Here is an 11073-nt window from a genome sequence, read left to right as displayed (position 1 = left end):
AAAAGCAAAGTAAGAAGCAGTAGAATGAAGGCAACAAAAAGGGCATTTAAAGAGGAAAGATGCAGACTTGCCTGATGAAAAGCAGACAGACATTATATAGTGCCTTTAAGTGTTAGCATATACTCCTAATATATAAATATAAATGTGCAATCTAATTATTAGCACTTTCAATTTAAACGATAGAGCACATGTTTTCAATTTGGTATCAAAACCATCGCACATAAAATTTAATTGAGATGGAGCACATGCTTTAATTTTAAAGACTTCCTCAACAGTCTTTTGCTTCCTTGCTTACATGCATTGAGCATTGTAGGCATGAATCACTTTTAGATGACGAAAGAAGCCCACAACCCTTTTAGGTGTAAGTCTTTTGCTTCCTTGCTTGCATGCATTGAGCATTGTAGGCATGAATCACTTTTAGATGACGAATGAAGCCCACAACCCTTTTGGGTGTAAGTAAATCCCGCCTTGTGATAATAGCCGCCAAAAGACCACAATAAAGTAAACCAACATAGGTTATTCATAGCTAACTGCCTAACCGGCTCAACCTAAGAGGACAAGAATTCAAATTCGTGACCTTGTGGTTGTTACAAGTGTAGATCTCTTGCCATCTGGTTACCCGGCATGAATCTTTAAGTTTATAGCACATGAGAGTAATAAGGCAATAAAATTTATTAATCATGAAATACATTATAGCACAAGTCTGCATTTGGCCCTGCAAAGAGCTGAAACTGATCTGCAAGTCTATCAAGAACACATAGGGAGATGTGGAGAGGAAATGGGAGAAAAAACAATTGATACACAGTGCAATATGAAGAGTTTAATCTCTTTTAGTCTGGGGGAGTTGCTAATTTCTGTGGAATACCTCAGCCAAGGCTAAAATAATATGGCTTCTCAACTCCTCATGCCTAGAGTAGCCTCTCTTCAGCACTTCAACCACCACAAGAACTACTAATTAATGCCAAGAAAAATACAAATTTCCCTGCTCCCTGCAGAAGAAGAATGTCAAGAACACCTCGGTGTTGCATCGTTATCCATCATCCAAACGAAGGCAGGCTTATCGGACCTAGGTCCTGAAACTGTTCGGTATATGTATAATCTCTCAACAGGAATGCTTTCCAGCCTTGAACCTGGAGGGTCACTTTCATCTATAACTTCAACGTTAAGCCCGGGCATCTTCTTAGCTAGCATCTTGCATGCTCCGAAACTCACCGAACAAGAAGACATCCAAAGGGATCGCATTGTCTCCAGCTTTGCAGCGTTGGCCAAGAGAGCATCATCCCCAAATGGGCAGTCTCTTATCTCCAACTTTCGGAGGCTTTCACAACCTGACAGCACATGGTTGAGGCCCAAGTCAGTATCCCCAGCAAAGGCGATAGAAAGCATCTCTAACTTCTTCGCGTAAGTCCCAATATACTCAAACACCCGATCAGTGAGGAGGCCAGAGAGGGAAAGTCGCCGCAATTCTTTGCAGTGTTTTACAATGGCTCCAAAACCAGTATCAAGTGCTTCGCAGGTCAGGTAATCAGGAGCCCGAGGCTCAATTATGCAAAGACGAAACCGGATAAAATTAGGACTATTCTGAGCAATAGTTGCCAGTGCAGCATTTGTCATTCGGCGGCAGAAGTATAATACTGACTGCAGTTTGGGGCAACCCTTAGAAACAGCAACAAGGCCTTGTTCTGTTAAATCTACATTTCCCTCAACAGCATAGGGGTCAGAAGGAAACACCCTAAGTTCTTGAAGGTCCTTACAAGATGCAGCAAGGGCCTCAAGCCCTGTATCTTCAATGTAATCCATCACCTGTAGACACCACACCTTTGTCATTAGTTACTATGTGATGAAAGAAGTATAAGATACTCCCTATAAATAAATTTATTTATATAAATCAATTATATATGCCTGGTGGATTGGTGGGATGGTTGATAAAATGCAAGAAATTGACACCTACATATTACTTTAACCAACATTTAAGCAGAGCACTAATCAGCAATTTTTGTTCTTTCTGACGAATACACTAATTGGAGGGTATGCCAAAAGGATTTGATGTCTAAATTTCACATGCCATCAAATTTGGACCAAATGCAGTACATTGAATTTCTGTGTCACAGCTAAGAGGAAAAAAATTAAAGTAGATTAAAACACAGAAGAAACAAATAAAACAAGACATACCCATAGCCGTTGCAAATTGCAACACTGGCTTACAAGCTTGATAAGATCAGGGCTTTGAATAATAGCATAGCTTAAATTCAAAGAGGTGATTCCAGGGCAGACTGAATACATTGCTGGAAGGTAAGCTGGAACCACGTCCCAAAACCCAGACAAGCCTTTAAGTTGCTTGCAGCCTGCAAAAGCATCTGCCAGGTTTGACAAGACATCAGGGCGGACCTCAGCAGTGTAGCCACCTGTACCCAACTCAACCAACTGGGGAGTACACCGAAGTAGGTTGGGAAGCTTCTCAAGTGGCACAGCACGGTTGAGGCGAAGAGTCCTCAGGTTAGGACACCGTGCAACCAGGCGCTCAAGTGCTGAGAAACTCACCTCAGAGCCCAAGCAAGTAATGTCAAGTGACACTAGAGATGTGCAGTTATCGGGGAAATGACTCAGCCAATGCCCACTCAGGTCCTCAACATCACTCTCCCTCAAGTTTAGCTCTTTCAAATTCCTTAAACATTCCACAAAAAAACCCAATACAACAGTCAGTATAACAATAATTTTGATAATACATTCCAAGCAAGCATTCAAGAAACTTATAATTCAAGAGGAAAGAAAAAAAAAATCTAAAATTACAGAAAATACTTGTATCTCAAAGAGACTGTAAGATAAGCTCCTACAGGCTTCTTTGAGTTCTTTAATTAACTGAGAACATAGAAAATTCCATTTTGTAACTTTAGTCTGTGGCAACTGCAAGAAAAACCAATCAACAGAAACTAATACCAAAATAATCAGTGTAACTACTGAACTCAAGAAGTTTTATTACAAGACACTCTTTTACTGTATAAGAGTTACTGGGACCTTGGATGGGAGGACTGCATTTTGTTGCTTATTCTTTCATCTTCTTCTTCTTCTCTTGGCTAAAATCAATAACCTATGCTCTGTACTAATCCATAGGCTCAGTGCATCTGAAATCATGGCTAGCAATTCCTATAACAAGGTTCCCAATTTCTATGTGAAAAAAGTGAAGATACAAACACAATAGAAGAACAGATTGGTGACCTCCTAAATTGTTTTACCAAATAAAAAGCATAACCCTTCATAGTCCCCTCCACATTTTTCCAATTTCAAGTAGCTCCAAAGAGCAACCGTGCAGAATGAAAGGAGAAGCTGATAAAAACCAAAGCTATAAGAGTGAATAAATTCCTAAAACTCAAGCATTGAATAAGAAAGTCATATATGGCCTCAATCTTTGCTCTCCCCTCCACCAGAGACTAAACACTCAGAAAACAAACCCAAATATTCAAATATTTCCACCATTTTTCATCAATGACCCCTCTCCAACTAAGAGAAGGTAAAAGCCATAGAAATTTGACCTGCAATTGGCGGCAATAGCAGCAAGGCCATCAGTAGTGAAGCCCTCACAAATGGAGAGCGAAAGGACCTTGAAGTTCTTAAAAGACCTAGAAATCAACTCCAAGGTCTCATCCGTAACAACCATTCGCTTTAACCTAATCTCCTCAAGCCAAGGGTAAACCGGCGCCATTGCCTCCACCCAGGGGTGGAAAAACCCTCCCCAACCCTCAGGCACCAGATTGAAATCCGCGAAATGAGGCTTCCCCTTGAGCTCCACCGCCCGGACCTCCGGGAATCGGCGGATCACGATCTCAGGGCTGACGGCGTAACAGTTCCCGACGAACACCCTCCTCCGGCAAATCCTCTCGATGTCGTACCACGACTTGCACACCAAGGAGACCGCGTTCCGGTCCTTGTCGGAGCTGAGAAACGAGAACACGTGTTCCAGCACTTCGTCGAGAAAGGAGTACGCCATTGTCGTTGAGACTTGAGAAAGCCTAAATCTGTAATCCCACAAGCTAGATTGGTCGACGCTGAAATGAAGTCAGTGTTTGGGGAGTTTCAGATCTGAAGCACCATTAACAAAGCTTAGATTTGGTAGAAGGAAGGACAGTGTACTACACAGAAGATAAGGCTTTGGTAGAGTTGAAGTATATAGTGCCGCGGTTAAGTTTTAACCATGGTTAGATTTGAGTCAAGTAGGGACGAGGGAGGGATGGACCATTGAACAGTGACACGTGTTGTAGGTATAAACTTACTGTCCGTCGGATGATTAAACGGCCAACGGATGCAGCCTACAAGGATTAATCAAATTTTTAGGAGCAAATATTAATTTCGGTGTCACGAATATTAGTAAAATAGTAGTTTTATTCCACATGTTTAATCTCTATCAATTTTTATCTCACGAGTCACGATTATTTTTTAGTGTCAAAATTCAGCACTCTAGTTACTCTTCCAGTTAGGATACATCGAAATTTACAATTATGAAGGGTGTTTGAGTCCTTTCATAATTGAGATCATATCAAATATTAATAGTATTAGTAAAATGACAGTTTTGATCCACATGTTTAATCACTAACGATTTTCATCTGACAGTTATTTTTCATGCCAAAAGTAATCACTTTGGTCACCCCTATGAGCGAGAAAAAGTACTAGGCTAAGAAAGAAGAATACTTGAACGTTGTTGAAAATGAGAAGTGTGAGTGAGAAGTAATGAGGCTCTTGGCGGACGAATACAAGTAGAAGACAACCATGAAATTACTCGAGCAATCCATCCAGTTTGAGCAAAAAACAACAGGGAACGAAAACAAGAAAAATTAAACCAAATATATCATTTTTTCTAATCTCTATCTTAGATTTATGAAAGGACAAAAATAACATCACCATTTTCACATTTCAGCATGTTTTAACATAAGTGGTGACAGGCATAATCAATTTTGATATAAAAATAATGGTCATTGAATGAAAATTGGTAGTGATTAAACATGTGAACTAAAACTGTAATTGTGCTAATACTCTTGGAACCAAAATTGGTATTTGCTTTGATCTTAATTATGAAAGGATACAAATACGCTTAATATTTGTAGATTCCAGCATATCCTAACCGGAGGAGTGATTGAAGTGATGAATTTTGACACTAAAAAATAATCGTGTGATGAAAATTGATAGGGATTAAACATATGGATCAAAATTATCATTTTGCTAATACTTGTGAGGCCAAAATTGATCTTTGCAGATTTAGATTTAGATTGATATTAAAGCAATTCATCATTCCCCACAAATCTTTACTCATCCAATTGGATATTCTGAATATTTCTAATTTAATATTTAATTGTAATTACACATTTCAAAATCATGTTTTCTTTTAATACTTAGGTGATTCCAATTTCTATGTACTAATCCCAAGTCCACATAAATCTGCCCCTAAAATCACTGCGAAAGTAAACCGCGAGTTACGCAATCAGCTCACTGGTCATACCCTAGTCTCCATGTGTACACAAGAGATCCAATTCACACATTCCATCATCATGAGTCTTCGAACTCTCACAATGTCACCTTCAGTCATGGCATCAAGTCAGACGACGAACCACTACACTAAACTCTAAGCGCATGTTTCATACTTTTTAACATGACACTCAACCATTAGTAACGAGTAATTAGACAATCAAAAAATTTAATGAAAAATGTAGTACAAGAATATGGGGAAAGATTTTGCCTTTTAGCATAGTTTCCTTTAAAATTTGCAATTGGTTTGTGTGTTTGGGATTTGGGTACATAATAAAGCGGTAGGGCGTATAATGAAATGGGGCAAAGGAATCTCATGATTCTCACTGCAAGCTAGGATCTGATATACCACCCAATCACTAAATACTAAATAGGGACCACTTAGGATAGAAGCAGAAATAAAATGAAAAAGAAATTACGTCGGCCCCACCACTGCCAGACCCCAATGAGTAAATAAGCAGTGATTACTGAGGAATCATCAGATCAGATGCGATGCCATAATTAATCAATGCCCCATTTTGCCACTCTCTACAATCTTTCCTCACGGTCTGGACATCAAACTGTTCTTGCGTTTTTATTGTGCAATCCATCACAAATTTTAAAATAAGTAAATATTTAGTCTAATTTTTAAATGTTAAATAATTAATATAAAATAAATGCCAAGCACCTTGTATTCAGATGACATGTAGTGACTTTTTCATATGAGAGGTTATGAGATTGAGTTTCAGTAGAGGCGGTATCGTAGAATTCAAAAAAATATAAAATAATTATTTTTAATATAATCAAAATAAATATTTTTAACTCGTAATAAAAGTAATAGTAAAAATGAGTATTGTTGTAGATAGTTATAAATATAATCAACAATTAAAATGATGTTCTAAAAATTTTTATATTAAAATAAATTAATTCTTCTTAATGTGATATTTATAAATCGGTAAAACTTAACTTTTTTGCTATTAAAAGTGATATGGTTATAATAAAATTACTGATGTTGTCGATTAGTAATTAAAAGGTTATGCAATTAAGTTATAACATATGAATTCATAAGTTTTCTTTGTGTATATGATTGAACCTCAATTGTTGTTATATGTAAAAGTGTGAATTCATCTTGTGACTCCCATTGATAGTTTGAAATATTATTTTTTTCCTATAAGATTGATTAGATAATTAAATTTTTGGGAATGGGTTGGAGGATGTCCGAATGGCGGAGAAGAAGGTGGCAAGGAATGATAATCCGACGGCAGAGCAGAGTCCTAATGAGCCGATGAAAGGCTAGGATATGACAAATCCTTCATATAACATGCTCGCAGGTTGCAGGAGTAGGGTGAAAACAAGAAGAATAGCCTAGACAAGGTTTTGCTTAACATTGAAAGGCTTTGGTTCGTTGTTGGATATTTCAATTCAGTCACCTCATAGGATAATGTGAGTGAGCCGAGGATTTTCTCATCACAACGATGTTATTTAAGGCCATCTCCAACCCACTTAACACCAAAATACCAAATATCACATCAAAAGAAATATTCTCACACCAAATTTTGTTCATCTCCAACTCATTACACCAAAATACCAAATATTATTCTACACTAAAATAATTTGATTTCTCAAGTTTTAAAACTTTATTAGTTCCAATTCAATTATTTTAATATGAAATATAATTTGCGATGTAAATAATAAATTGTTAGTAACATTAATTTTTTTTCATAACATTAATTTTAAAAAATAAATTTAATTAATATATATTCAATATTAGTCATGTTTCAATCACCTCAATGAGATATTTAAAATGATATAGTTTATATTTAATAATACAAATTTTAAATTTAAGTATTTAATAAAAAAATACATATAAAACAAATAAAAGATACATTTAAGATTATATAAATAAGCAATGCAGAAAGGTAAAATATCACCTCCTCTCATATTTGAATCGTATATACATGACTCTTTGTTGTTATACACGACTCTTTGTATATACGGATTCAAAAGTAGACACACATAATCAGTTGCATATGCCACCAAATTTCAAAATTCAACCTCATATTTCAACTACTCTCAATGTTGAAGATAGTGCTACTAAAATAGAAGAAGCTTAATGTGCATCAGTGCATATTATTATTACCCATACCTACACAAACAATTAAAATTCAAATCACTAATAGCATACTAACAACATAAGATAACTTGATAGCACAGGTTAACAACCAAAGTATATAGCAAAACAATTTTATAATAAGTTTGATAGCACACTTCAGTTTCCTCTGTAGCAGCATAACATGTTGGAACTCTTAATCATCTTCCCTCTCTGGTGGAAGACCACAAGGAGCAAGCATTTTCTGCACAACCACAACTACAAAATATTAGCTGCTATATGGCATTAGAAGTTGAATTGTTTGGATATAAGCTCCCAAATATGAAGTGGCAGAGGCTATTAAGTCAAATGTACAAGCACTGTTGTAAAAATCGGCCTAGGTGACCGATTAGGTGCTAAGCACCCCTAGGCCGAGGGGATTTTACCCCTAGGCAGACATTAGTCGGCTGTCCAATTAGTTGGCCGACTAGGCGGCTTAGGCGCCTGAATCGGCTAACTGCCTAACTCGGGCCCCAACTTGGCTGAGTGTTTTTTTTTTTGTGTGCAATGTGTACACTGCTGTGTTTTTCTTAATATTATTACTCGCCCCGCCTAGGCAACACCTAGCGCCTTCTACAACATTGGGTACAAGTACATAAAGCAAGCATTATACTATTTGCAGTGTTTTAAAAACGGAGTATATCTCATTTAGGTAAAATTCCTACCTCAACACTAAAGAACACCATAAGTACATTCATACAACTACCCACAATATGTAATATAGCTAAGAGAAATTAACCAAAGAGCCTTCAATACACACAAAGTTACAACAGAAATCAATGTTTGTCGTAGCAAAATATTTATTCACAGCTTTTCGTGCTCCTATAATTGGAAGTTATACAAAGATAATTTCTGTTCAGAAGTGCTTAAATTTAGTCTTAACATTTTTGTTTTCTAGTTTTAGAATCAAAATGCATGCGAAAGGTTAAAAGCAGTAAAAGGGTACAAAACAATTTTATTCAAGACATGTCCCAAAAGGCAAGGCAGCAATAGATGAATTATTGACCACAACAAGGACGATTTTGAAAAAAATTAAATGCAAACTAAATCACATAACAAAATATTCCACATGCTTTCTGAAAAACTATAATCTTTAGCTTGTCCAAGGAGCTAGATTTTTAATTGACTTTTCTCAAGATTCTCATAGAGTTGTTTCATTCAGAGTAAAACATTTTCCTCAAGCCCAGATGCAACATTTTACACATTTCCTCAGCCTTGGTGCAAAAAGAGAGAAAACTACAACCTAATATTCTTCATTTTTCATAGAATGAGCTCAAATGATATTAATCAATATAAAATAGCATTAAAAATGGAGTGTAAGGCTAAGAGTGGAATATAATTACCAAAAGGAAAAATTAAACTATACTTGCTTCTGAAATTACTATCAGCAAAAGTAGAGCCAAGAGAGTATTACTATATTTAACAGTTATAGCATGTAGTAAAAAAGACTCTGATTGTCCAAGTAGTCGAACACAATGCCCACTAGGAATATAGAAAGCAGTAAACTGGAGAATATGCCATTCAACAAAAATCAGGCAAAATACATTAACATTAAAGCAACAAAAACAATACAGAGTACCAAATTTAAAAGCAGAGTTCCACTCATTGCATAGCATAATACAATAACACTAAACTGTGAAATCAACTACACACCTGCATGAAATTGTAGCGCTCTCTTCCAATAGATTCATTCTCTGCAATAGCAAAGTACGCCAACATTGGGTAGTGGCCAACATACGAGGCAAAGCTATCGCGCTGAATATTCACTGCCCACTCACTATACACCAAATAAATAAGGAGAAAAGGGAGAGCTATCACAGTGTTATTCTTGATGATAAACTAAGAAAATTTCGAAAAGCTGGAATCTTAACCAGTACAGATATCAACCAATATAACAAATCCACGAACACAAAATATGTAAAAAGAAATTTTTAAAAAATTAGGTTAGGAAACTAACAATCTCGTCAAGTCAGCATGCCCAGTTCCTACATATCTAGCTTGCAAGTGTTCCAGCTGGGAGTTGATATTGAATCTATCACTTGCCTGCACCCACAAACATGTGGTTTAAGTAATCATTTGTAATACCAATTAGTACACAAGCATAAAAACACAATAAAAATAGGGAAATTTAGGGTTTGAGAATAATGAGGAAATTTTAGGGTTTTGCGGATCTTAAAGTTTGGCGTGCAATATGAAGATTGCTTTTTTTTTTTTTTTTATCGATTTGAAAAATAACGAACTGAAAACATATAGGAATTGAATTTCAGTAATGTTACCTGCATTTTTCCCCCTTTTTTTTTTCCTCAGAGAGAGTAGAAACTAGAACGCAGAAGGCGAGAGAATTCTGTGCAAATAGATACGGAAATTTGGTCCGGGTAGACTGGTAGAGTGTTGTATACCAAATCTTCTTTGACGTCGGCTACTCAGCTTCAACGGCAAATTTTCACGTTACTGCGGAGTAGTTATGTTGAATACCTTTCCTAAAAATCAGTAAATCATGTGTTTAGTTCTTCTTCTTTTTTTTTTTTTTTTTTTATCTTCAAAAAAAAAGTTTTTTTTTTCTACATTTTTTAACAGTTTTCTCATTTGTTATAAACACTAAGGATGTGTTTGGTTCGATGAAAAATGTTTTGTAACAAAAATATTTTTCTTGAATTTTAGGAAAAGATTTTCTTTTGTTTCGTTTGATGGAAAACACTTTCTATTGAAAAATATTTTCTACAGGAATGACGAAAATATTTTTCTTGGGCCCCTTGGTATTTTGTTTTCCATGGAAAACAAGGAGGGCAATTATGTCATCACAAACTTTTTAATTGTCACTATTATTACTAGTATTTTTGCCCGTGTGTTGCACGGAATGAATTTGTTATAATATTTTAAGAATATTTGGATCGATATACCATTATATAAATTATAACATCGAATATTATATAGTGCAATTGATGAAATTAGTTGAATTAATTATGTTTTCTGATGTTTTCTTTGCTTGAATGAGAGCAAATTTGATTCACGAATAAATTTTTGTATTATTTATTTAGATAATAAAATTAAAGATAAAATTATTATTTTTTTAAAAATATAATATTGAATATGTACATTTATTTGATTATAAGATTAGTGCAAAAGTATCCCTCAATTAATTGAATAATATATGACTTGTTTGTTTACAATTATCTTAAAAATACCTATATTTAATATAACTTAAGTAATTATATTATTACAAAAATAAATATGAAAAAATGAGAAATAATTTAACTCTAATTATTACGGAGTATAAAAATAAACTCAACGACCAATATTTACCTTAATTACCATAATAATTATTAGGCAATTATTATTAGTCAATTACACTAAATTAGTTATTTTTCGTTAATAGGAATATCAATTCGTATATACAAAAATTATTATTATTATTATTATTATTATATATT

The 11073-nt window shown here is 35.1% G+C and overlaps 2 protein-coding genes across 3 annotated transcripts; both read right to left on the bottom strand.

The window, feature by feature from the left end:
* Positions 1 to 648: 648 nt before the first annotated feature.
* Positions 649 to 4132, bottom strand: LOC116025478 (protein TRANSPORT INHIBITOR RESPONSE 1-like). The gene is made up of 3 exons (XM_031266711.1): positions 3531 to 4132; positions 2173 to 2665; positions 649 to 1803 (listed from the first exon to the last, which is right to left on the bottom strand). The coding sequence occupies exons 1-3, from the start codon at positions 3983 to 3985 to the stop codon at positions 1006 to 1008; spliced, it is 1746 nt and encodes a 581-aa protein (XP_031122571.1). The 5' UTR covers positions 3986 to 4132; the 3' UTR covers positions 649 to 1005.
* A 3260-nt stretch (positions 4133 to 7392) lies between these two features.
* LOC116024844 (uncharacterized protein At4g14342) lies at positions 7393 to 10093 on the bottom strand. 2 transcript variants are annotated; one of them, XM_031265854.1, is made up of 5 exons: positions 9919 to 10093; positions 9600 to 9685; positions 9296 to 9419; positions 7762 to 7847; positions 7393 to 7639 (listed from the first exon to the last, which is right to left on the bottom strand). In XM_031265854.1, the coding sequence occupies exons 1-4, from the start codon at positions 9922 to 9924 to the stop codon at positions 7800 to 7802; spliced, it is 264 nt and encodes an 87-aa protein (XP_031121714.1). In that variant the 5' UTR covers positions 9925 to 10093; the 3' UTR covers positions 7393 to 7639; positions 7762 to 7799. The 2 variants fall into 2 exon arrangements, with proteins under 2 accessions (XP_031121714.1, XP_031121713.1); XM_031265853.1 differs by having other exon boundaries at positions 7414 to 7847; positions 9919 to 10092.
* Positions 10094 to 11073: the final 980 nt, after the last annotated feature.

Source organism: Ipomoea triloba, chromosome 7, assembly GCF_003576645.1.
Source record: "Ipomoea triloba cultivar NCNSP0323 chromosome 7, ASM357664v1".
Lineage (NCBI taxonomy): Eukaryota > Viridiplantae > Streptophyta > Magnoliopsida > Solanales > Convolvulaceae > Ipomoea > Ipomoea triloba.
This window is presented reverse-complemented; position numbering and strand designations above follow the sequence as displayed.

Excerpts from the sequence above, each read along its gene's own strand:
- LOC116025478 (XM_031266711.1), bottom strand. The coding sequence starts at position 3,985 with ATGGCGTACTCCTTTCTCGACGAAGTGCTGGAACACGTGTTCTCGTTT. Across the intron at positions 2,666-3,530 it reads GCTATTGCCGCCAATTGCAG|GAATTTGAAAGAGCTAAACT; the intron begins GTCAAATTTCTA and ends GGAATGTTTAAG. Across the intron at positions 1,804-2,172 it reads GCAATTTGCAACGGCTATGG|GTGATGGATTACATTGAAGA; the intron begins GTATGTCTTGTT and ends TGGTGTCTACAG.
- LOC116024844 (XM_031265854.1), bottom strand. Across the intron at positions 9,420-9,599 it reads CATGCTGACTTGACGAGATT|TGAGTGGGCAGTGAATATTC; the intron begins GTTAGTTTCCTA and ends TTTGGTGTATAG. Across the intron at positions 7,848-9,295 it reads AGCGCTACAATTTCATGCAG|AAAATGCTTGCTCCTTGTGG; the intron begins GTGTGTAGTTGA and ends GTGGTTGTGCAG.